Below are 26,769 nucleotides of genomic sequence, written 5' to 3'. Positions count from 1 at the left end.
CGGAAGTGACCTAGCCACCTAGAGCCCACTGTAGGACTGAAAAACATGTAAAAGATAAAATTAAAAGTATTTTAAAAGCGAAAGGATAATTGCTTCCCAGCATCCATAATGACCTGAAATATAAAATTATGTTATTTAATCTGCATAATAAACACCTGAAAACTATTCTAGAATTGCTGTTTTATTGGTCACCTTGCTTCAAAAAAATGTAGTATAAAAGTCATATGCACCCTTATATGGCACCAAAGAAAACAATAACTCCTCCCCCTTAAAACCCAAGCCCTCACACAGCTCCATAGCTAGAAAAATAAAAAAAAATATGGCTCTTAGAATATAGCAATAGAAAAAAACTTTTTTTAATTGTGTAAAAGTAGTAAAACATAAAAACTCTATTGGTACAGCCATAATCGTCCCAACTCACAATCCATGAAGTTATCATGCCACTGTGAACAGTGTACAGCTGAAACCCAAAAAAACAAAACCCCCAACATTTCTAAATTGCTTTTCTTTGCATTCCCATCTGAAAAAAATAATAAAAGTTAATCACTAAAGTATACATACCGCAAAATGTGGTCATTATATTCTATGGTCCTGCAAAAAACAAGCCCCCATACAGCTGCAATGACGGAAAAATTAATAAAAATATGGTCTATGTTCCACAGGACAAAAAATTGGTGCATCCTTGTGCTTTCTGGAGTCTTATGGAATGTGGGGATGAAAAAATATTACCCGTTTTTTAAGGCCCAAAATAGGCAGGACATTAAGGGGTAAATACCTGTCCGTACATAAAGGAAAGTTAACAGAGGTTAAATAGTGGCTTTACAAGATAAAAAATTATAGATTTTCCAAATATCCCATCTTCCATCAGTATTTCAAGCTGGGGAATTCAGTTATTTAGTTTTGTACTTTTAAATGCACAAGGCATGAAAAATGAAGGAGTTTATGAGTTTTTTTATATGCCATTTCATGAACAAATATTATGTACACAATTATAGAAAATAGCCCAGATTTACTAAAGCTATAGATGGTGTAAGCCTAGACAGGCTGTCTAGACCTGGACCAGGATTATCACAATGGCTCTTAGTTTATCAATACATTTGATACAGTGCTAGGCCATTTTTTCTAGCTCTATAATATCTATTGAATAGCTAGCTTCGAGACAGAATTTTACTCCAGCTTTTTGCCAACTTATCTGTGGAGCCACACCCATCCTACTAAGAACCACCCCTTTTCCAAATAAGTAAGAAAGTTGTAGAAACCCTAGCTTGCTCCAATTTCAGCCACTTTTAGACAGATTCTACACACAGATACATTATTAAATCTATGGCATGGTATATATGCTTTGATCTCAAACTAGTGACTTGTAAGGCCCCTTTCACACGGGCAATAATTCCGCGCGGGTGCAGCGAGTGAGGTGAACGTATTGCACCCACACTAAATCCGGACCCATTCACTTCAATGGGGCTGTACAGATGAGCTGTGATTTTCAACCATCACTTGTGAGTTGCACGAAAATCGCAGCATGTTCTATATTCTGTGTTTTTCACGCAACGCAGACCCCATAGAAATGAATGGGGCTGTGTGAAAATTGCAAGCATTTGCAAGCAAGTGCGGATGCGGTGCAATTTTCATGCATGTTTGCTAGGAGATGATAGGGATGAGCAACCACAGACCCCATTAAAGTCTATTCACTGTATTATTTTCCCTTATAATATTATTATAAGGGAAAATAATAGTATTCTTAATACAGAATGCTAAGTAAAATGTGCCTTGAGGGGTTAAAAAATAAAAAGAAATAACTCACCTCATCCACTTGATCGCGCAGCCAGCATCATCTTCTTTCTTCTTTTCAAGACCTGCAAAAGGACCTTGGATGACGTCACCACGCTCACCATGTGATGAGCTCAGTGATGTCAGCGCAGGTCCTTCTGAATGAAGATAGAAGATACTTCTGCCTTCATTGAGCAGGACCTGCGCTGACGTCACCACGCTCACCACGTGGTGAGCGCGATTATGTAATCAAAGGTCCTTTTTGCAGGTCCTGAAAGAAGAGGAAGAAAGAAGACGATGCCGGCTGCTCAATCATGTGGATGAGGTGAGTTATTCATTTATTTATTTTTAACCCCTCAAAGCACATTTTAGTAAGCATTCTGTAATAAGAATGCTAGTATTTTCCCTATAACAATGTTATAAGGGAAAATAATAAAATCTACACAACACTGAACCCAAACCCGAACTTCAGTGAAGAAGTTCGGGTCTGGGTACAACATTCAGTGTTTTATCACTCGCGTGCAAAATGCATTGAACTCGTGTGGAAAAACTGAACAAAGCAACGCAATCTAAGTCAAAACTAACTGAAATTGCATGCTCACTCTTGCGGGTTTCCCGCAATACACTCGGGACGCATCCAGAGCAAATCTGGGATTCCCGTGTGAAAGAGGCCTAAAAGAGGCCTCTATAACTAAATACATACTGTACTGTAGATATAGGCTTAGTTTGTTTATGCTTAAATCTTATCCTTGCAACCCAAGACTTTTTACATAGTTTCAGTTCCATCACATAGCTAAAAAAAAACAAAAAAAAAACATGTAGATTACTATTTGGTTGATAGGTGGCAGCTCTATGACCCAGAGTCCCTCTTCCTATTAACACTGCAGGTATACCAGCATATGTACAGTGCAATCGGAAAGTCTTCAGACCTTTTCTCTTTTTTTCAAATTTTGTTAAGTTGCGGCCTTGTACAGAAATAAAAAATAAAAATTGTTTTCCCATCAATCTGCACTCAATACCACGTAAAGAAAAAGTAAAACAGAAATAGAAATGTTTTTCAAATTTATTAAAAAGGAAAAATTTCAATTTCACATCCTTTGCTATGACACTTGAAATTTAGCTCTGGGCCCTCCCATTTCTCATTATTATCTTTGAGATGTTTCTGCACCTTGATTGGAGTCCACCTGTTGTCAATTCAGTTGATGATTTGCAAAGACAGATCCCTGTCTGTATAAGATCTCACAGTTGCCAGGAGAAACTTCCAGAAGATCCACCATCACTGCATTCCTTCAATCTGGAGTTTATAGCAGAACGACCAGAAAGAAGCCTCTTCTCAGTATAAGACACACAAAAGTTTGTAAAAAGCACCTAAAAGACTCTCAGACTGTGAGAAATAAGATTTTCTAGTCTGATTAAGCCAAAATGTAACTTTTTGGCCCCATTTCTAAACGTCATGTTTGGAGGAAAGCAGGCACTGCCCAATACCATCCCTACAGTAAAGTTGATTGGAGCAAAGTACAGAGATACTCCTAATGAAAACCTGATCCAGAGTGTTCTGGACCTCAGACTAGGCCAAAGGTTTACCTTTCAACAAGAACATGACCCTAAGCAGCCAAGACAATACAGGAGTGGTTTAGGGACAACTCCTTGAATGTCCTTGAGTGACTCAACCTTGAACCCATTTGAATGTATCTGGAGAGACCTTTAAATGGCTGTCTATAGACAGTCCCCATGCAACCTGTCAGAGCCTGAGAGGATCTGCAGAGAAGAATTCCAGAAAGTCCACAAATTCAGGTGTGTGAACCTTATGGCATCATACTCAAGAAGACTGGATGCTGTAATTGCTACTAAAGGTACTTTTACTAAGTACTGAGTAAAGGGACTGAATACTTATGTCAGTGCAATATTTTTGTTTTTCCTTTTCAATAAAATAGCAAAGATTTTGAACATTCAGTTTTCACTTATGGGGTATTAAGTGGAGAACGATGGGGAAAAATTATTTTAAAAAAAATTATTTTAGCACAAGGCTGCCGCATAACAAAATGTAAAAAAAAGTGAATGGGTCTAAATACTTTCCAAATGCACTGTATATTAGAGTTGAACGAATAAATTATATAGTATGGAAATTTTACCCGTTTTCCAAAACATTCGGATTCTATAGAATCAGAAATTCTAATTATTCGATTTAGGAGAATTCGGGTAGATTCAATTTGAGACCGAATTAAATCACACACAATTCAAAGACAAAGTGCACTTTTAGAATTTACTGACCTCTGTCTCCTTTGTTCAGGACATTGTCCAGTTTAGATTACCATTCAGTATACCATGCAGACATGCACTAGTCTAATTTAAGAAACACCCCCACAAAAATTGTTATTCTGTGACCCGGTAGAAAGGTATATGATGTAAATTGTAATGAAAGTAATTTTCTTACCAGTGACTGTATTTGTGAGTTAAACCTCCCTTCTGATTTGTAGCTGTGTCATGTTACCAGCAGTATCAAAAACAACTCCATGTATTCTGGATTTCTTTATCTTTTGATTGGCCGTCTGTTGTGTTTAGCCCTATTTAAATGTATGTGTTTTATTTTGACTTTACAGCCTGATGAAGGTGGCAGCTCACCACTGAAACATGTAGCTAGCCTTTTATTTATAGTTTTTTTATGTATGTTTTTAATAAATAATTTTATAGATAGAGCAGTACACTTTTGTTTTATTTTTCTGCTCCTTATTGAGGGAATGTGTTCCTATGTGACCAGCAGTCTGACTTTCCAAAAAAATACAGGATATGTGGACAGGAAGTCAATTTCTCTAAGTATTCCTATGGGAGCCTCAATGTCAGTCTCATAGGAATGGATAGAGATGTAACTGACTTCCTGTCCAGTGTCCGTTGGAAATCAGAGTGTTGGTCACATGACACAGCTAAGGATCCTGAGAGAAGTTATAACTCACAAATTCAGTCACTAGTAAGATTGCCTTCACTACAGATTACATAATGCACCTTTCTAACAGGTCTATAATAAACATTTTTGTGTTAAGTGCTACATTAAGACCGAACAAGAATATTCAACCCTTGAAATATTTCTGAAAAGTAGCTGACCTATAATACATTTCTTATCATTCTATCTTCAAGTTTTTAAAGGGGTCCAGTATTTTTATATTGATGGCCTATCCTCAGGACAAGTCAACTATAGATTGAAGGGGGTATAACTCCTGACCCCCTCCCCCCCACTGATCAGCTGTTTGAGGAGATTGAGGTGCTATGTGAGCACTTAGACCTCTTCCTATGTAGGTCATGTGACATGACTTTTGTCAATCAAATGACCTAGGTGCAGTTCAAACCATTCAAGTGAATCGAACTGAACTGCAATACCAAGCACAGCCGCTATCCAGTGGACAGCGCTATGCTTGGCAACCTGCAAGGAGGCTTGCAGGTTGCCAAGCATAGCGCTGTCCACTGGATAGCGCTATGCTTGGCAGGCTTGCAAGGAGGCTACCTCCTTGCCAGGCTTGCAAGGAGGCTACCTCGGCCCCTTAATCTCATATTCATAACTTATCTTGAGGATAGGCTATCAATATAAAAATCTCAGAGAACCCTTTAAAAAATGACACTTCACATATATTAATATATTTATAAGAGATAGATAGATAGATAACTTTACACTGGTACACAGTATATAGCATGCATGAAATTCCTTAAGTAACACAATATACTCTGGAATATCCTTACTCTTAAGTTAATATAATACATATTAGGATTTTAACTTAGCAGGAAATGAACCCAACACAATGTTCCTCGTCTACCATAATAGAAGAGTAGCCGTGAATAAAAATGACAGATTAGCTGCTTCGCTAGTGTAGGAGCTAGGGAACAATGCATGTTTTCTCAGCATGTTATCTTGTTAAGCTGCACAGCTAAATCACATTCTAGATATGCATTTCAATTTCTGATTGATTTGTTTCAAATGGAAGCTGCATAATTACATCTGGAAATTAATCTAATAGTCCAAATTTCCTGACATAAATGCAAAAATATGTATGCATGGGCATGCTACTAACCAAGCTTTGTGTGCAACTAATGTCTAATGAGCAGTGTCAATATAGGCTGTTATTAATGGCCGTCTTTGGAAGAAATCTGGATGGATGCCATTTGAGTTAACATATTCCTTTGAAGTGTTACTGATTGACGTCCACAAATCCTGATAATCCAATTTTCTTTTTTATTTGTTGTTGTTACATTTGGATTTAAGTTCTTAGTTGCATGATAAAATGATATATTTCATTGAATGATTAGATATTGCTAGTATATATGCTATCTTTTTATTGTAATGTTCTAAATGCTAGTACTGAAGTGCCTACAACCTTTTAATGCTTTGAAGCCCATCTTATATCTGTATGATATAGCTAGAATATAGACTGTAGTTGGGTTTTAAAAACAAAAAAGCAAATCATACAAAGCATACATTAGTGAAGTTAACTGTGTTTAAGCTAAAAGTACAGATGTTAAATCTGTAAGTAACCTTTTACTATATAGTTACAGTACCTATGTACAGAATAACATATAGAAACAAAATTATGATTACATGATAACATTAAGGATATACTCTAATGGAATATAGTTAATTATATGTTTTTACTTATAGCTGAATATATATGCAGCTATATCTGTATACATGCAGATTTCTTCCTGTGTTCCATGTTGATATATTAGGTCTATATAATTGAAATTAAATAAGACATGGACACTTGAGTTGACATTTACCATCACATGTTTTGTTTCGATGTACAGACACAGAGTAGCCATGGAATTCATGTATAATTTGATTTTGGAGTACAGTGTATTGCTCTTTTCTGAAACTTTTCCCTTTTCTTTCTTTTTGTCAACTTTCTGCATTGGCAGAGCATCTTGGAATTGAATTTATGGGTATGGACCAATCATTCCTTTTAGCCTGCAGATATTAGAGCCTAAAAGCTTAAAACCTTCTTTTTTTCCTTCAATTTCTAACCAATTTCTTTATGCTTTGGAAGGGATCATACAGCTATAACATAATCATATCTTAGCCTCATGAAGTCTGTTATTCGTATTTCATATAACATAAGCTTTTAACGACAGAATAGAGAAATTGTTGTTCATTTTTGCTTGCACATTTACTAAACTGATTTAACTACTAGCTGCTCTCAGTTTATTGGAATATATAGGTAATGTTTGGAAGGCTAAACTAATAGACAATATGTAGACTGTGAGCACATTCTAGAAGCATATCAAAGGTAAAGATGAAAGCTCTGTGGTCTACATTTCACTGCTTTATTTCTAAAGATTTTACTAATGTAATTTTATATTGGAGAATCTTAAATTTCCTTAGTCAACATCACAGGAAATAAGCCTAGCGCTATATGAGATACATTATAATAATAATTATGAAGGATAAGCTTACACTAGGGTTGTTGTAGATATGGTTTTCTGTTTCAGTTTTTTTTTCTGTAAAAATATTTGCAACTTAGAAAACCAGCAACTCAACATCTCATCCATTTATCCTGACACAAGTATAGAGAGGAAGATAAGTTTGCGTACATTTGTACAAATTTTCAAATATTTTCACAACGCATTGTGAAGTACAATAATAAAAAGCAAGAATGACACTGAAAGAAAACATCGGGTTTGAATAGTTCATTATTATTTTTTTATCCATTGTCCAATCAACATACAGTCTGTTACATGCAAGGTCATATGAGATTAGAAAAAATTTCCTTTTTCCTGAAACAGAGTCGCTCTCGACCATGGGCTGTGTCTGGTACTGTAGCTCATCCCCATTCAATTGGATTGTGATGATGCATGAAAGCAGCCCTTGGGCAAGAGGGGTGCTGTTTTAAGTTGAAAAAGAAAACATTTTTTTCTAACCTTAGACATCCTTTTCATATTTTATTGATTTATTCTTTATTTTACTCATATAGCGCTGACATATTCCGTATCACTTAACAAACATTATCATCACGCTATCCCCAATGGGGCTCACAATCGAAGTTCCCTATCAGTATGTCTTTTATATAAAAAAAAATATATATTATTTTATTTTTGGAGTGAAGAATTCATACAGACATATTATGCTATTCTTCAACCCTTGCTTCTCCAAAAATGATGCTTGTCTTTACATTTATGCACACTAGTTACTTGGGTTAACAACTATTTTATTAATTTTGTCAATTAATGGGTTAACAAAATATGTTTCCAGGCTTTTAAAAATTAGAAAAGGAGGGGCATGTTTACCCTTTTTCAAGAACATAATTTCTTCCATCCACCCATAGTGTATAGTTCTACAAGGCCATGTTAATGGAATAAAATAAAAAATAAAAATTCTAATCCTGGACAACCCCTTTAAATCCCTTCTGAACAGAAACCGAGCCCTTGTGATATGCCAAAACTAACACCAGCATGAATATAGCTTAATATTGGCATTATTATATTATACCTAAATACGTTTTCTGATATATTACTTTGTAGCCTTTTCTTCACTTTATTGAGGTAAACTGCAGTACCAGATGCAGTTCCACATATCTTGATGTCACCGGGAAAATTGTATAATCAAGGTCACTGCCCCATTATTATTCTCCTGTGAATAGGAGCCTCATCAATTAAACATTGATGTTCTATCTTAACGATAAGCCATCAATGAAATCCTGTAAAATCCCTTGAAATTAGTAATTTTATGTTGCCTTTATTATTCTTTTACATATTGTTTTATTTTCAAATATACATTACATTTCACATATCATTTGCTATCTTCTACATTTCATACCTCATTTTCATACTTTACATAGCCTTCTCTGATCTCTATAATTTCTTGCTCCCCAGTACTTGTCATTTTATATTTACCAATTACCTCCCTAAGACAGAGTTAGTCATGTAAAAAAAAACTAATGTCAAACCAAGACAGCTGCACATAGGAAGGAGAATTGGTTGGTTACTCTAGATATTCTATTGATACCATCAGAAACCATCCAATACAATCTATGTTACAGCATACAATATGAGGGAGATTTATCAAAACTGTTGTAAATGAAAACTGGCTTAGTTGCCAATAGCAACCAATCAAATTCCACCTTCCATTTTCCAAAGGTGCACTGAAAAAAAAAAGGTAGAGTTTGCTTAGTTTCTATGGGTAATTAAGCCAGTTTTTCCTTTACACCAGTTTCGATAAATCTCCCCCTGTGGGTTTGGTTGATAGAATTCTGAACCAAACAAGGTTAAAATTTGATTAGCAGCTATGCCATATTTGGTGCTCCTCAGAGCATCATTTATTTGATGATTCACAACATTGTTTATCCATTTATTTTTACAATCCATTATAGTTTTTTCTAGCTTTTTATCATAGGGCAGAACTTCCAGGTTAAAGGGGTTAGCCAACTCCTAAAATGCTCCCCAGAATGCCTGGGCACCACATACAGGTTATACTTACCCCCCTCCCGGACACCCGCGTTGCCCCTGATGGGACGCTTCTGATCACGGGTGATGCTAGGGAGGCTCGTTCCCATTGAATCCTGCTATTGACTGTCCCCTCCCCCCGTTGCTGGATGTTTTGATCCGTGCGACGGGGAGATGCAGCGGCGGCTGTGCAGGCATTAGGAATATAACCTGTATGAGGCACCCGGGCATTGGGGGGGGGGGCATTATAGGTGTTGGATAACCCCTTTAAGATTTGGGACATTCTGCATTATTTAAATATTTTATTCATCTAACATTAGCATCAGACAGTCAGTGATTTTAAAGTGATTTATTCACCTAATGATTCGGTATTAAATATTGGCCAACACTTTATACCAAATCTCTATGTGAATATTTCTCTTTTTGTAACATATAAAAAAGGTATAATGCACATTATTACTGTATTACATTATTGCAATTTCAGACAACATGTCAAATATCAAGCCTGATGATAAGTGTATATTAGAGGAAATGTTAATAACTATAGCCTTAGTATATAATATACCAATTAACTGTGTAATTGGTAAATCTATGCTGCAGTGCAGCAAACTTTTTAGTATGAAGATTGGAAAATTTAAGTGTCCTTTTACACAGGCTGATTTAATGAGAGTGATCAACAATTCAGGAAGGCAAACATTGTTAAAGGGGTTTTACGACAATTATTCCTAATCTGTAGGTCTTAGTAACTTGTAGAAGGAAGATGATTTACGGGGTACCTACCTGTCCCTGGGTCTGCTGATGCTGCCATCTCTGCTGTGCTGACATGGGCTGCAGGCTCTTTTGCCCAGGTTCTGACCGGATGTGACTCTGTCTTTTCCTGTTCAGCTGCAGAGATGGCAGCATCAGCAGAGTTGGGGATGGGTAAGTACTGTGGAAAACATCTTCCTTCAACAGGTTAGTAGCACCTATGGATTAGGCGAAATGACTGCCGTTTACATAAGGTAATCATAATGAACATGTGGACAAATGATCACTCAGTAATACAGTTGTTGTCCTCAAACAGTTTTCATGTGCCAGGAGCACATCCCCTGTTTTACATGGGTGATATGCTGCCAACAAACAATGATTTTAGTGCCAGATAATAGATGAAGTCACCCAAAACATAAGCGTTCCCTTGTTTGTAGGTTGATTAGAAACATTTTTACACTGGGCAATGATCGGGAACAAGCATTGTTCGCTCCTGATCATTACGCCAGAAACAGGCATAAGTTACAGCTGTAGTATGTGTCAGGCCCTGTCAGGCATAGACTTAAGTTTCTGGTTTACCGAGTGCCAGAGATGCACCCAATTTATTAAGAGGCACCCGTTAGTTGCCATTAAGCATCTCAGGAAGAAAAAGTAGCCATAACTTAATTTTTACTTGCTTGATGTATGTAATTCAGCATTTAGCAAACTTAACATTAAAGTCTGTTATGATGTGGTATCTTTTTGAAACATTATAGATGTTCTGAAACTTGATGCCCATAGACCACTGCATGATTGTTTTCAGGCATTGCCCTAATAAGTCATCAGTCAGAGTAAATTAGTTAAAGTAAGGTATCAAGCAACAAGCAATGTGAGTAAACTTATTTATTGAGCACTTTCTTCCAGAAGTTTCATCCTTGGTTCTATTGCGGTTCAAAGCAACCATGCTCCGACTCTCCGATGATTCAGCATTTTCAGTATAGACTGAAAGTTGGTCTCTGTGTGAATGTCTATTAGATTCACATTATTAATCCAATAGACATGCATAGAGAGACTGAATGTGGTCCACATTAAAGATACTATATCATTCGGAATGTCACAGTGCAGTCCCATCATATCACTGAGGAACCTAAGCAAGAATGAAAGTTCTCATTAAAGAGGACCAGTCACCACTCCTGATTTTTGTAAATAATTTGCAGCATCCTTTCTAAGAACTCAATGTTGTTCCATTTCATGTTATTCCTGCACTGTCCAATCAGTGCTGCCAATGTCAGACTGTGTAGGGACACACAAGGGAATTGTTAACACGCAGATGTCAAATTGTTCATAACTTTCTTAAGGAAATAAGCAAGAAATGGCACAACGCAGAGTTATAAGAAAAGATGCCCCAGAATTGTCATTTTCTGGGGAACACAATAATGTACTTAAACAGCCATGACAGGTCCACTTTAAGAAGATCACCTGCACTACTATTTACCTGATAGCCTATACAAACTGAAGATTAGATCAGAAATGTTCCTGGATTGATGCATTAATGGCATTAGCCATTGGTTTGTTGACACTTTCATTCCCTAGATAACTATGCAGGTTGAGGTGCTCACCTCCTCACTACAGTGACCCTAATACGTATGTGCAATACCATTCTGCCATCATATTTTTGGTCTATTGGTTTTATCAGTTCATCAGACATAGCAGGTTGGCATCAGTTTAAAGTGTGTGAGCAACAATTCTAAAATGAGCATCATCTCCCATAATTCTCTCATGTACAGAATAACAGCCTATAAAATAAGCAGCCATTACATGTAGATCATGGGTTATGCTGTATGAGAATCCCTTCAGACTCTGCTTCTACCTTTTTTTCAAGCATTTTCTTTTTTCCCAGTATCAAGCATGCTGTGCCAGGCCTACAGTTGACTCCCCAATTTGTGTTCCTTAACCCATGTTCCTTTATAAGATCCCTCTCTGACTCTGTCTGCCCATTACTTTTTTCTTCTCTAATTCTGTCTTATTTTGTTCATTTTTCTTTTTATAATCTAAGCTATTTCCCCTTAGACTTCTCTCACTTTATTAATAATCTCTGCTGTTCATTTTAGTTTTACTATGTTCATAACTTGTTAACTGTATATTTCATGATCATGACATTGGCTTGCAAGTTCCTCATTTCCCATGCGAGAAGTGCACTGTATCTTAAAACTCTCAAAAACTCTCTGTTACAATGGGTCCTTACTCGATTTTTTTAAATTTACTTCTTTTGGTGTAAAATATATCACTTGGTTGCAATATTGGAAGTCCATCAGTTGAGGCAGAAGTATTTCACAAGTGTTGGCCCTAAGTTTTTCTTCTCAATTTATAAGCAGCATATTCTTAAGTGTGTCTGTCTGTTGAATATGCTGCCATGTGTAAGAGTGGCAAGTCACACCTACAGATATAGCAGGTGCTAAAGTAATTCCTGGCACATTAACACACAAGCTTATCGTGTTGGATACACTGACGGTGTTTGCTAGATCTATACAGGTCTATACTACTAATAGCCAAAGTAACACAAAAAATCATTTGACTAAAAGGAATACTGAATAAAATACAGTGGAGTCTTAGTTATTAATCCAGTATAAAGTGGCAAGTGCTGCCTGTGTCTCTTTCTACTTCCATATCTTAAAGGGGTTATCCAAGACAGAAAAAATGTACCGCATATGCCCGGGCCCCTCACGCTGAATATATCCCTGTGCCGTTCCTGGGCCCCGCACTCCCACTGATGATCCTCCCAGTGCGTGGATGAAAACATTGTGTTGAGGGGGAGCAGCCAATAACAGGCAGGGACAAGCCTCCCTAGCATCGCGGGTGACACTAGCGAGGCTTGTCCCCATCCCCACATGACATTGGCTGCTCCCCCCAACATCGAATGTTTTCCTCTGCACACAGGGAGAAGCAGCAGTGGCTGTGCAGGGACCAGGAACCAGGCTGTGCAGGGACCAGGAACCGCGCAGGGAGCGCGGAGCCAGGTAAGTATATTCGGTATGAGGGGCCCGTGCATATGCAGTAATTTTTTTAGTCTCGGATAACCCCTTTAAATGCTTTGATTGACTGGCTGCTGTGTATACTGTATCTGCATGCACAGCAGCCTGTCATTTACTGCCCTGAGAGGCAGGGGGTGGTAGGGAGACATGGGGCATCTCTCTCCTTATGAACATACTCTACTTCTAACTATGGTGTATTCCATCAATGCTTCTATTAGCCAAACAGCAAAAAAGGAGTACAGACCTATAGCAATTATAGGGTAGCATATTAAGATGACAGATTTGCTTTCAACAAGAAAAAACGACTGCATATTAGCTGTTTTTAACCCAGTTAGTTTCACACAACATAATTTCTACTGCTTTTGCTAACTTTTTCATACATGCCATTCAAGGTATTTTAATGCCTGCAGGCTATATAGGAAACCTGGGCCATTGGGAATTTATATAATTGCAAGTGTATTTCCTCTTTCTTTTAATTTCCAAATCTAACTTAAACAATTGTTCTACTTACAACATAATCACCGGATATTTAAAGAGTTTTTTTGAGATTTTGATACTAATGGCTGATGATAGGCCATCAGTATGAGATCCGGGGGGTGGGGCTGACTCCTGGCATCTAAATGAAGAAGCCATGAGCGCTTAGGCCTCTTCCTTGGCGACGTGACGTCATATCTGCAACTCAAGTCAATGGGACTCAGCTGCAATACCAAACACAGTCACTATACAATTGATGGTACTATGTTTGGTAAAATGTGAGATGGTTGAGGTGCTCACCAGAGCTCTCGTCAGCACCGCAGCTTCAAACAGCTGATCAGTGAGTGTGCCAGGAGTCAAACCCCCAGTGATTTCATGTTGATAACCTATCCTGAGGATAAACCATCAATATGAAAATCCCAGAGAATCATTTTTTTAACAATATAAACAATCCTTTCAGGTAAGTTCAGCTCGGTAGCCCTGGCTGCCTCTGTGCATCACATTGAACTTTCCTTCACATCTTTTTTCCACTGTCAGCAAAGCAAGGTCCGGGGATGTCAAAACCAACTTTGGCCATTTTTATAGTAAATTATGCCCCAATTATACATAATGATTAAATAGATCAATAGATTATTAGAAATGCTAATAATAGAGCATTAATCATGTATGCTATTTGTAAAGTTTTGCATTTTTTCCTTTTAAATATTCAATTTTTAAGCTCAAAATATTTGACAGTATTAGTGATGGCAGTTTTATTCAAGTTATACATTAATATTTATTAGAATAGATTTCATTCAGCTCACTAGAAATAAATGAAGGCAGTTAATGGAAGATGGTGGGTAGTGACATCACACGATGAAATGACTTAATATTATTAAATACAATTTTAGGCATATTGTTTACTTCTAAGTAGAAAACAGACATGTAAATCAAATTATTATTAATATGCAGTATTATAAATATTGGGTATTAACAAAAGTGAAGGGTTCTTAGTATTTAAAAACATACTTGACATATACAGACCCTATGGGGTAAATAAATACCCCATATTTTCATATTTCCTGTCTCCTTGCACATAAATCCAATTGTCAAGCAATACATTGCATAGTGATGAACAGCATTCGGCTACAGTTGTTTAAGACACAAAAAGCTGAGGCTTCGAAAAAATTGAGCTGCTTACAATAGTTTCATTCTGGGCTCATAAATCCTATAGTATCTGGTTGAATATTTGACCTTTTTCCACAGTCTAAGTTACACTAAACACTTAAATTACTTTAAGGGAATAGCGGGAGGGGACATTTATGATTAAACCATGTTAAAGAGAAGCAAAACATTACAGTCAAGCAAATTATAACCCTGTGCAACATAAATGTATTCCCAGAGTACCAAATGTATATATAATATAGCAGGTCAGTACACTGAAACTACTGAATGCCATCACAGGAGTGACAGACCGTTGAATTCAAATGGTCTGTCACTACGCTATGCCTCCCTCAGTGAGAACAGGGGAGCAAACAGGATCACTTTAAGCTGTGTATTAAATATGGGAGCAGATGAGTCATTGCGACACATTGGCTCTTGTACAGTGGATTTTATAGCAAAATGTTTGCTATTTTCTAATGAGCTATGAAAGAAGTAAACTTTAAAAGTTTTATTTGTGTTAAGATACAGTGCACTTCAAAGGTCTTAACTTTAAATGGTTCATTTGCCATGATTGAAATAATAGTTTATCTCTTGATGATACAATATGTGCAAGCCAATATCAAAAATAAATATGTAAGTATTCATTTTTATCTGAGGTAATCTTGTGAAGACAGATAATTTAATTATAATTTATTTAATTGGTTTCTAGACATTTATATGGTATATTACATGTACAATAAACATTTAAAAGAAAAATTGGAGTCCAGAATACATCACTATTGTCACTACTGTTCAAGAGTTGGTATTGCAGTTTGGCCTTATTTAACTGAAAACCAGACACAGCCTATGGCCAGTTGTGGTGCTGTTTTTGGAAGAATCCTTTTATGTGCTTCTAATCTCACACAACAGTAGTTTAAACTACTTGAATTTCCCTTTTGATAAATGTAATGCTTTAAAATACAAACTTTTACTCAAGATTTCTCACTATATATAATTTACAATTTTTACAATTGAAATATCCCTTCACAAGATTTACATCAGAAATTATGTCTCATTTCATACATAAATATTAAAAGATAACTCCTCTACTTTTATTATTTGGATTTAATATTAGAATTTATTTTATTTAAAAACCATTATTAATTCATATACATTTAGATATTATTGATTACTGCAATTAGCAAATTACTAGGATGATTTTGTTGTGATTTAATGTCTGCACCTTATGAACTTAGAGTCTGAGTGCATCTTTTATTTTTACCTTTCTAGAAGCCGAGGAATTGTACCAGAAAAGAGTGCTGACCATTACTGGCATCTGTATTGCTCTTCTTGTAGTTGGCATCATGTGTGTTGTGGCCTACTGCAAAACCAAGTAAACCTTTTTATTATTTTTGCTTTTTGTTATATCTTTATGCATATTGTGATAAGAATACTAAGTGTTGAAAAAAGTAACAAGTTAGCATTGTCTAAGGCTATGTATAACTATGTCAGGGTATATGTGTTTTTTACAATTACAATGGAGTTCAGGTCACGAGCATGAGTTATGCTTCTTTTGAAGCCAAGTGATAAGAATGAATGAACATACCTGCCTAATCATAATTAATGATAGAAAATCTATTTGAATTTAAGGCTGCCCATAAGTGGTACAGTTCTGCAGTGGTATTCACATGTTGCTCACCTCTATTTGCTAATTGTACAAGTACTGACCAGCAAGTACAGGTACAGTGAGTGCCATGCAAATCTTGCCTCCAGAACACACTGACAGAGATTTATAAAAACTTCTGTAAAGGAAAGGTAGCTTAGTTGCTCAAAGCAACCAATCAGATTTATCATTTTATTTTGCAAATTAGCTCTGAAAAATAAAAGATGGCATCTGATTGGTTGCGATGGGAATCTAAGCCAGTTTTCTTTTACACCAGTTTTGAGAAATGTGTATGGGCAGTCTAATGGACAAAAAATTACTAGTTGCTTGAATATGATACAAATAGATGGATGTTTTTAGATTATGTTTTCTGTTTGGATTTAAAAAAGTATCAAAAATATTATTTTATAATAAGGTTAATGTATTATTTCTAGCAATACAATATTTAGGAAATAATTGAATTGTATTGAAAAAACCATGGGGCACATTTATTAAGACCGGCCTCTACATAACTTTGGTGGCCTCTACATAACATTGACAGATCCACTGCCGCTTCTAAATGTAAGACAGCTTCCTTGCTGTCTTACATTTAGACCATTTTCTACGACTGAAACAGGCATAGAGAATGGTAAACCCTTCCTGCCCACGCCACCCCACTTTTTTAGATCTGTCATGACCGGGGAGAAGTTGCAGTTTGCGGTGCAAAGGACCTTTGCACCGCAATCTGTGCCAGAAATACACCTAATATAGGCATATTTCTGATTAATAAGTGACCCCCCATGTCTATACATGAATACTTGTCACATCTAAAATACTTAACATTTTGTATTAAAATTTTCATTAGGAAACAGAGAAAAAAGTTACATGATCGCCTAAGACAAAGCCTTCGATCAGAGCGAAACAATATGGTCAACATGGCAAATGGACCACACCATCCAAATCCACCACCGGAAAATGTCCAGCTGGTAAATGTAGGTTACTCGAAAGTAACTAATGTATACACAATTGTATAATTAGAAAGTCGAAATCTGAGTCTGGCAAATCACTGAATTGTTTCATGGAAGTATAAGGGTGATTCACAAACCATCAACCATTATTTGAGATTGAAGAATTGATTAACCAGTTTTGAGATTTAGTTTTGCCAAATTTGAGTTTCAGCGATTTATAGCAAGGGCCCAAATCTGTTTTAGCCACAACAGAGCATATTTGCTCTTGTGAACAAGAAATCTCAGGAACCTTTGTAGAAATAGTTTTGCTTTTGTTTAAGAGAAGCTGACCATTGGCAAAACCAGGACAAATATAATTTTTTGTTCATACATCTAATGTTAGTAACCATTTGAGAATATATTTGGCTAGTAGAAGCTATTTATAGCTATTTTGTGGTATATTTGTAGACTACAGTATAGGGCTACTTGCATCAGTGTATCATTGTGTGTGGGGAGCACAGGACTTGATGATATTATTATTATGGAACTTTGCCATTTATTTGTCCTTAATTGTAAAACTAATGTTAACAATATTATACTGGATTTAAAAAGAACTATTGATGTGAATTTTAATGGATCAAATATCAGTTACAATAAAATATTGCTTTATTTACATTTTTACAGCAATATGTTTCAAAAAATGTTATATCCAGTGAACACGTAATTGAACGTGAGACAGAAACATCGTTCTCAACAAGTCATTATACTTCAACGACACATCACTCAACAACAGTAACCCAAACACCAAGCCACAGGTATGTGCAAAATTATAATTATTCATCTACAGAGAATGGACACATGAACAAATAAATAAAATGATCAAATGTCATTCAGCTATCCAAAACCCATTGATATTTGTCAAAGGAATATTGATATCACCATTTAACATATATATATATATATATATATATATATATATAATTATTATTATTATTATTTTGTATATATATTTATATATTTAAACCTTACATTTAAAACATTGAAACATGTTTATGTAAATACAAGGGGGTTTAATGGTCATCAACATGTGAGCAGTGGGGGTCCAACTTTCTGCATGCCTGATGATTAGCTGTTCCAGGGGGCCTCAGCGCTTGTATACCAAGCACAGCACCGTATATTGTATAGTGGCTTTGCTTAGTATTGCCATTCAGTCCTATTCACTTGAATGTGACTCAGCTGCAGAAAGGCCATGTGACCAATGGACAAGGTGTCACAGACCAAGGAAGAGGCTGCAGCACTCACCTGAGACCCTTCAAACAACTGATAGGTGATCCCCCACAATTCAGATATTGATGAGGATAGACCATCAGTATTTAACCCCCTGATAATTGCTTTAACAATATAACAAGAATGTAAAAATAATCTAGGTCCCAGGTTACAGTTTAAAATATGTACTACTTGTATCCATCTGCACTTTACATTTAATACTATGACATTTGTATTAGTGTTGTGAAATTCTAATATAACTTTAGTCACCTTATTATATTTGCCAAAAAGCACCTTAATCTGGATGTGGTTTAATAAAGGAAATAGATAAAGGATGGTTATAAAGAACTTTCAAGTGCCTGAGACTTTTAGTTTTCCCTTCACATGTGCCCCATGCTAACCCTAGATCAGCAATACTTCCTTCAATACTATTAATATGGGCCTTTCTACATAAAACCCCCACTCTGTTTAATGCTCCGTACCACGCCATTTCCGTTTTCTGCAGATCATGGGGATTACTGGAATTGACCTCAAAATACGGTATGATGTTGCTGGATGTCACCATTTCTTTTCCTTCTTGCAAACCTTTGTACAGTACCTACTGGAATTACCCCCTGCAATTCCAGTGTTAGCCACTGAGCCTTTATGTGCTCTAAGATATGCTTCTCACCACCAAATACTGAGTTCTGCAACATTAAACAAGTTTATATTTTTATTAATGGTCGTAAGGCACAGGGCGACAGTAACTATTCTAAAGCAATCTTTTTGTTTCTCTAATTAATAGCTGGAGCAACGGTCAATCTGAAAGTATTATTTCAGAGAGTCACTCAGTAATTGTCACATCATCAGTAGAAAACAGTAGACACACAAGTCCAACAGGACCAAGAGGTCGACTCAACGGAATCGGAGGTCCCAGAGAATGCAGTTATCTCAGGCATGCGAGAGACACTCCAGATTCATACAGAGATTCACCCCACAGTGAAAGGTATACCATGTATTAATTTGTTTTATAATGTATTTGGAGTTAAGTTATAGAAGCTTTTTAGAGATCATACATTCCATGCATGATGTTTTTCATACAGTGCATGTTAGTAAATAAGCATAACACATAAAATAAATGGATTTCCTTCTTCCAAAGTGTCTCACCTGTCTATAGGTTGTGTGTGGTATTGCTCATCAGTCCCATTCACTTCAAGGGAGCAGGGCTGCAGGATCAGACATGATCTATAAATCGGCAGACTACCGGTTTCTTTTTCTAATTCTGAACTATTTTGTGGAACTTGATGAAACTTGTGGGTTTTGTAACTCCACTTGTAAGTCATCAGCTGCCACTCAGAAATTCAAAATATATTTCCATGATAGAAATCTGAGGCTACATGCTCAGATTTCTGCTGTGGGTTTGCGGCCAGTGTGCTGTGGGTGTGCATCTGATCCACTTGAGTTTTGCACCATTGTAAATCAGGCAAATCCTCTGTGCTTCCATCCATAATGGGTAAAATCTGAAAGAGCTGGAAGTTTGCATGGAAGTTTTACAATGTATGTGAACGGGATTGCGGAAACCCCTTTCACATGCATGGTGAGATGTAGATTGCTTCCAGATTTCAAACAGACAGATGCAGAAGCCAAGTAAAATCTAAAATATGTCAATAATAAGGAACTATTCACATTGCCTGTAAAAGTATATGTCAGGAGGATATGCAGCAATGTCGTTTTTTTTTTATAGTGGATAACTCTATATGGAATAGCATAGTAAAGTATTCTATTTCATATAGTTGAAAAAAAGGAATACTATATTATACCGGCCGAACAATACTCTTTTGGCTTTCGGTGGATAATTGTCACGGCCTTTGCTGTGTGCGCCATGACACTTGTGCCATGCATGCAGTTTCCGGTGGCAACGTGTTGTTGTTAAGGCATGTGGTGGAAGTGTCTTGGCTTTGGCTGTGTGCACCGTGACATGGTTGCCACACATGCCGTTGACGGTGGCAGCGTGTTGCGTGTTTGCTGGTGTGTACGCTTCCCTTTTAAGTTGTAGCCTCCCTGTGTCTGGTGCTGGAAGGGTTAACTCCCTGACTAGGTGTGGCCACTAGGGTTTTATCTCCTGTTGCTTCCTGGCTGGAGTGAGTTGTACTTCAGCTGTTGTTGGTGCTGGAGCTCTGCTCCAGTCCAGGGTGTTCTATCTGCCCAGTCCTTGAGGGCCACCTTGTAGGACATCAATGTCATCTGTGATGTAATTCCTTTGTCTCCCTTATTCTCTATGTACCCAACCTCACTTGTATGTTTGGTGTAGATTTACGTTCAGGGTTTGTTGTACGTCTTGATTGTTGTTGGTGTTTGTCCCTGCATGTGTGCAAGACATTTTTTTTCCTGTGTGTATTGTACCTCCAAAAGGGGGCTGGTTTCCTGGAGGGGTGAACCATAAGCCTGTATGCAGCGCTGCTTGGGGCTGCCATGCACTGTGTGAGAATGGGGGGCTCTGGCAGAGTTGGTATGCTGGGTTCCTGTGATGGTTGTTTGTACTGTGACCTGCTGTGTGTTTAGGCTCCTGTACTGATGCACGGGTTCTAGTTGTGGAGGCTTCGGCAGGTAAGTGAGTTGTCTTGTTGTTCTTACCTGCCGATCCTCTTGCTGCATATGGTCTTTCCCTGCTGCTAGGCCACTAGAGACTCCTGTTCATCCGTGTCTGGGAAGAACAGGTCGTCTCTCCCCTGCTCCTATGTGAGGGATTATCAGGGCGACTCAGGGCCATAGGTATCCTGGTATGAGCCGTCCTACCATCCAGGTCCGCTCATATGGTGAGGAGTTAGGGTGAGGATTAGGGACGCTTTAGGTGGTAACTTGCTCCCTGATTCCGGTGTCCTGGCCTAGCTGCTTCCCCCTTATACCTGACATTGTACGGTGGGGGGTTTTCCCCACTGCCCACTGTGACAGTAATAGGGTTATAAAAATTTGATGAATGCACTGAGAGCTTTCCCGGTGAATACTGCCAAACAGACACTGCAAACTACAGCTTCATCTACAAGCTGTGTGACAGTCATGTACTGCTGCTCAGCCTTGAATGAGGCCGAGCTGCAGTACCAGACACAGCTGTCCTTTCAGATGAATCACAGTGTCTATGGAAGGCAGCATTTCCTTTAGGCCTCTTATGCATGGCCTAATTTTCGGTCTGCATCCGATCCACATTTTTTGTGGGTCAAATGTGGACCCATTTATTTCTGTAGTGCTGCAAAAAATGTGGACATCACAGAGATGTAATCTGTGTGCTATCCGCATCTGTGCAGCTGTGCTGAAAACAATATAGCATGTCCAGTTCTTGCCTGTTTTGCAGACAAGAATTGACATTTCTATAATGGGGCCTACGAGTTGCAGACTGAAAAACGGATATGGCTCTGTGCAGGAGGCCTTACTCTAATGATCCCCAAAAGATTTTAACAAGGAGAATGAATGTTTTAGGTCCTGAAAAAAGCCTTAGTATTGACTAAATAGAGAAAAATTAGAACTTTGAATACCTTGTTTTATAGTATCTGCCCTGTATTTATCCAACATTGTTATGTAAGTAAAACTACTTTTGTGAAATTTGATTTCATAATGCAACATCTAATTTTTGCTTTATTTTTGTTTTGCATGGCATAGATATGTTTCAGCAATGACCACACCGGCTCGCATGTCACCTGTAGATTTTCAGACTCCTCTATCTCCCAAATCACCTTGTTTGGAAATGTCTCCACCGGTTTCTAGCTTAGCTGTATCTGTTCCTTCTGTGGCTGTAAGCCCCTTCATAGAAGAAGAAAGACCATTGCTTTTGGTGTCACCTCCAAGATTACGAGATAAAAGATATGACTTATATTACCATCATCACCATTACAACCAGCAGTATAATTCTTACCATCACAATCCTGCCCATGACAGCAGCAGCCTGCCACCAAGTCCTTTAAGAATAGTGGAGGATGAGGAATATGAAACCACGCAAGAGTACGAGCCATCAATGGAGCCTGTAAAGAAACTAGTGAACAGCCGGAGAGCAAAAAGAACAAAACCCAATGGTCATATTTCCAATAGATTAGAATTGGACACTGACACAAGCTCCGAGAGCAGTACATCTGAGAGCGAGACAGAAGATGAAAGAATAGGCGAGGATACACCTTTCCTGAGTATACAAAATCCCCTGGCAACCAGCTTAGATTCAGCAAGTTCATACCGGCTTGCAGACAGTAGGACTAACCCAACTAGCCGATTCTCAACGCAAGAAGAGTTGCAAGCAAGGCTGTCCAGTGTAATAGCTAACCAAGACCCTATTGCTGTATAAAGCAAATAAAACATAGATTCACCTGTAAAACTTTATTTTATATAAATGAAGTATTCCACCTAAATTAAACAATTTATTTTATTTTAACAGTTCCGCAGTAGAAAACAGGAAACGTTTTATAAATTAAGTATATGTACAAATGTGTTATGTGCCATATGTAGCAATTTTTTACAGTATTTCAAAATAAGAAAGACATCAATGGTGCCTTTATGTTATGTTGACAACCGTTTTTGTATGTCCCAGTGATTGCTGTCCCACAGTATTTTTGCAAAACTGCCCTTTTATTTTTTCCTACTTTGTTTTCTCTTTTGTTTCCTTAATGGCTTATTGTGCATTGCATTAACAGTGTAGACTGAATGTATGATTTGCAATTGCAGTTACAACAATCCCTCATCGTTTGCTTGTGGTACTGTAGACTAACTGTCCCTACAATGCAGTACTCATCCAACTTTTTGTAAGAAGAATTGTTTTGCTTTCAGTATACTACCAGGTTATGTATGCTCTTTGCTGGCCAAAGCTTTGCTTATGAGGCTCTGGTCTAATAGTAGATTGAGGAGCTTGCTACTATTAATCACAGCAGGATGACAGATTGCAAATACACAACGTTTAATACTTAATGGAAATGCAAATGCTACTGTGACATACACAATACTTAACTAGAAAGTTGATTACTTCTGGAAATGAACACTGTAGGGTCAGATAAAGTAATTTATTTACTGCCTCACTAATAAACAGGTCCATCACCTGTTCCCCTCCTATATAAACTTTACCCCAAATGACAAGACCCATATTTAATGAACAAAAACACTATTAAGTAATATATTATCCAACATGAAGGCAGGCTACTGAACATAAATAAAGGTGCAATTATTTTTGACCATTTTTTTTTTTTACTATGAAATATTGTGTATTATACAGGGTTCACTTAAGACACATGAACACTATAGACTAATTATGAGCTAGAAAATCTGTTACTTGGAACAGCAAATAACCTTGTCTGAGCGAACACCTTACAATTTCTTTAAATTCTATTTTTTATAGGATGGGTATGAAAGGTGTGCAATTCTTTTTATTTTATTTCTAGTTAGCAAGATAAGAGTGGGTCTTCTATTTTGATATAATGAAAAACATATTTATTTGAAAAGCACGTTTGCATTTTACAGGCTGAAAACATGCATGAACATTTGGTTAGGAATGTGCATGACACAGTGATTAAACAAGACTCAGTGACTGTTAGTAGTTTCAATAGCTTTGGATATATGTTGGAAATATTGCACCTTTTACAACAAGTAGGACTATTTTTTTTGGTCTATCATGTTTTCCCAGTGATTAGTTTGCATGATTCAACATTTAAACTACCTACTTTCCTTGGGACAGGTGAAATGTTAAATGATGGTCTTCCATACTTAACGATTAACTGCATTACAAATATTGAACATAAAGCAAAAAAAAATGTGTTGTTTTTTTTCATCTTTTTTTTAGTTTCTTTTTTAATATTTCTCTGTTGGAGAATGTATGGAATAGTTGCCATTTTCACTGTGATTAGCTAAGGAATAATGCTATAAGGTTAAGATTTTTATTGCATTTTAACAACTAGAGAGAGATTTATCAGTTGGTGCCAGTTACAGGAATTCCTTCTGGCTTCCAGATAATTGGCTACGTAAAAGGAAAATAACTGTCAAATTTTCTTCTTTTTTTTTTCAAATATTGCAAATATTACCAGAACATTAACAGCATTAAGAATGGAATAAAATGGGTTAGAATGTGTGTGCTTTTGAGAAAATTTATGCATTTTGTATTAGTAACTTTTCTCCGCTTGTTGCTTTGCTTTCTAAACATGTTTTCCATTTTTATTTTTTTATTTACATTTTGTGTATTTTTTATGCCATGATAGGAAATATGTTACACTTGCATTTGTGGGACTCCCTACAAAACTTACATGGATTAAGAATACTTTGCTTGTTATATATCTGCACCTGTAGTTTCCAAAGCATATCCCATTATAGTGTATAGTAGTAACACCTGCCTCTGCCTTTTAGGCCATATTGGCTATTAGGAAATTGTATTTTATTAACAAGCGCTGCAGAGTAATAGTAACAACATAACTGGCACATATCACAAGGTCCAATATATGTTTTTTTATGTTATTTTTTTGTAAATACACATTCCTAGATATTTTACTTATTCAATTACTGTTAATATACATTTTGCGTCACTAGCCCTCTCCTGGTTATGTGTGTAAAAAGTTAAATACGTATAAATTACTATTATTTATATTTAGGCTACAGAACTAGGAGAGAACGTTCATATTATTTTATGTTAAATGTTTCAATTGTTTTAAAGTCCTACATTATTATATGTTTCTTTCAGAATGTAATGTATTCTTTTCTGTTTTAAGTAATTTATTGTTCAGAAGAATGTAATGGAATTGGTGAAAGAAAAGAGAAAAAAAAAATATATTGCAAGGTACTTAGCATACAAAAGAATTTATTATCCCAAGAACTAAGCAATAAGTAATTGTTGATTTATTTTTGGTTGTTATTCTTTATTTGCAATTAAACTGCTAATGCAATAAAATGCTACAACATACAACCAAGAGATTTGTAAGAGCCAGCTGACACAGTAGAGTGACATATGACCTCTGTCAATACTGACCCAAATTTTCACTCACTGGTAATACAACAGGTTATCCTTCATTAAAAATACTTTCTGGTCATGGTGTGAATCTCTGATAATTTGTACAAACCTTGCATGTGAAAATCTGTCTGAATAAATTTTCCACTTTAGTGACTTTGAGAGCTGCCCTTGTCAATCTTTACTGGTAAAGGTGTAAAGAGCTACTGACTGGCCAAAACTCACCTGTTAAATAACCCAAATGTTATTTGGGAAGCATAAAATAAATGTTCAATTCAAATATATATTTAACAATGATAACACACTTTGCCTACAGGAAACCAATAAAATGCCTTATCATTTATGCCTCTCTCTTTTTCTTATTTTTGTGACATATCCAATGTATGAAAATGTAAGTGTGATGCTACCTGATGCACAGGTTGCTTGGTTGGTTTAAAATGGATGAATTACATTACTTGAACACATAGAACAATCATACAGCACCAGTGCCCAAATTTATGAGAAAATATAGATTCTTGACATTGTCCTTAAAGGGGTTTTCCAAAAGGACTTTCTGTAAATGAAAAATAAAAGCAGGAACTAAGGATGAGCAAACCAGTTCAGACCAAACTTTTCTATTTTTCGGACGGCAGACAAATTCAAATCTTTCTGGGTTCATTTTGGATGACTCCACTAAAATAGTGCCATTTTAGTGCACAAGTCGGCAGGGAAAAAAAGATTAGGGAGGAAGAAGAAGGTGTCTCACATGACCCTGAGACAAGGTGAGGGGGAGGACAGCCTGGATAAGCCAATCAGTGCTGCAGCAGGCAGGGAGGTGCCCTAGCAGAACAAGCACAAAGCCATTCTTTGCTGTGAATGAGGGTGGTTGGGTCTTACAGTGTCTGCCAGGAAAACAATCTTAGGGAGTCAGGGAGAGTGAAAAGGGACAGGGACAATCAGAAATCAATCAATCAAGCTTATTGATAGGGAAAGTAAAGGGAAAGGCTAGGATTCCAAAGAAGAATTGTGTATGTTGTGTACAATATAGAGAAGCAGGGCAGCTGACAGACAGGAAAAGAGGAGACAGGACCTGCAGCTATGCTTGCTATCAGCAATAAAAAATTTTTTTTAGCATTGTTACATGTAATAAACAAGCATATATATGTGATTACTACAAGCAATAGCAGCAATCTACCTGTGTGTATTAAGGAGAAACTGAGCATCAAGCCTCAGTGGGCCGTTTACATATTTTCAGTTTCCACATGGTTGGAATTCTAATGTTTTTTGGGACATGTTCAATTTAATTAAACCAGCATATAGGTGATCTACAATAATACACAAGCCAGCACACAAAAGTATCTGTGAGAGATAACGAATTTAGGCCTTAATCAGTTTCCCTTTACAGGTATTTCTGAGTTCACAAAAATGTTTCCATATATTATTATTTTTTAA

General features: G+C 36.8%; 1 protein-coding gene across 4 annotated transcripts in view; it reads left to right on the top strand.

Moving 5' to 3' along the window:
• The window catches only part of NRG1 (neuregulin 1), an 875,148-nt gene extending 849,654 nt beyond the window's left edge, over positions 1 to 25,494 (top strand). For 2 of the 4 annotated variants that reach the window (XM_044305159.1, XM_044305174.1), the window contains exons 7-12: positions 6,670 to 6,693; positions 15,834 to 15,936; positions 17,051 to 17,177; positions 17,817 to 17,947; positions 19,183 to 19,383; positions 22,032 to 25,494. In XM_044305159.1, coding sequence (XP_044161094.1) covers positions 6,670 to 6,693; positions 15,834 to 15,936; positions 17,051 to 17,177; positions 17,817 to 17,947; positions 19,183 to 19,383; positions 22,032 to 22,704 — 1,259 coding nt within the window. In that variant the 3' untranslated portion in view covers positions 22,705 to 25,494. The remainder of the gene's footprint in view (positions 1 to 6,669; positions 6,694 to 15,833; positions 15,937 to 17,050; positions 17,178 to 17,816; positions 17,948 to 19,182; positions 19,384 to 22,031) is intronic. The other 2 variants (XM_044305167.1, XM_044305161.1) reach the window with 1 other exon arrangement.
• Positions 25,495 to 26,769: the final 1,275 nt, after the last annotated feature.

Source organism: Bufo gargarizans, chromosome 1 (genome assembly GCF_014858855.1).
Source record: "Bufo gargarizans isolate SCDJY-AF-19 chromosome 1, ASM1485885v1, whole genome shotgun sequence".
Taxonomy (NCBI): domain Eukaryota; kingdom Metazoa; phylum Chordata; class Amphibia; order Anura; family Bufonidae; genus Bufo; species Bufo gargarizans.
This window is presented reverse-complemented; position numbering and strand designations above follow the sequence as displayed.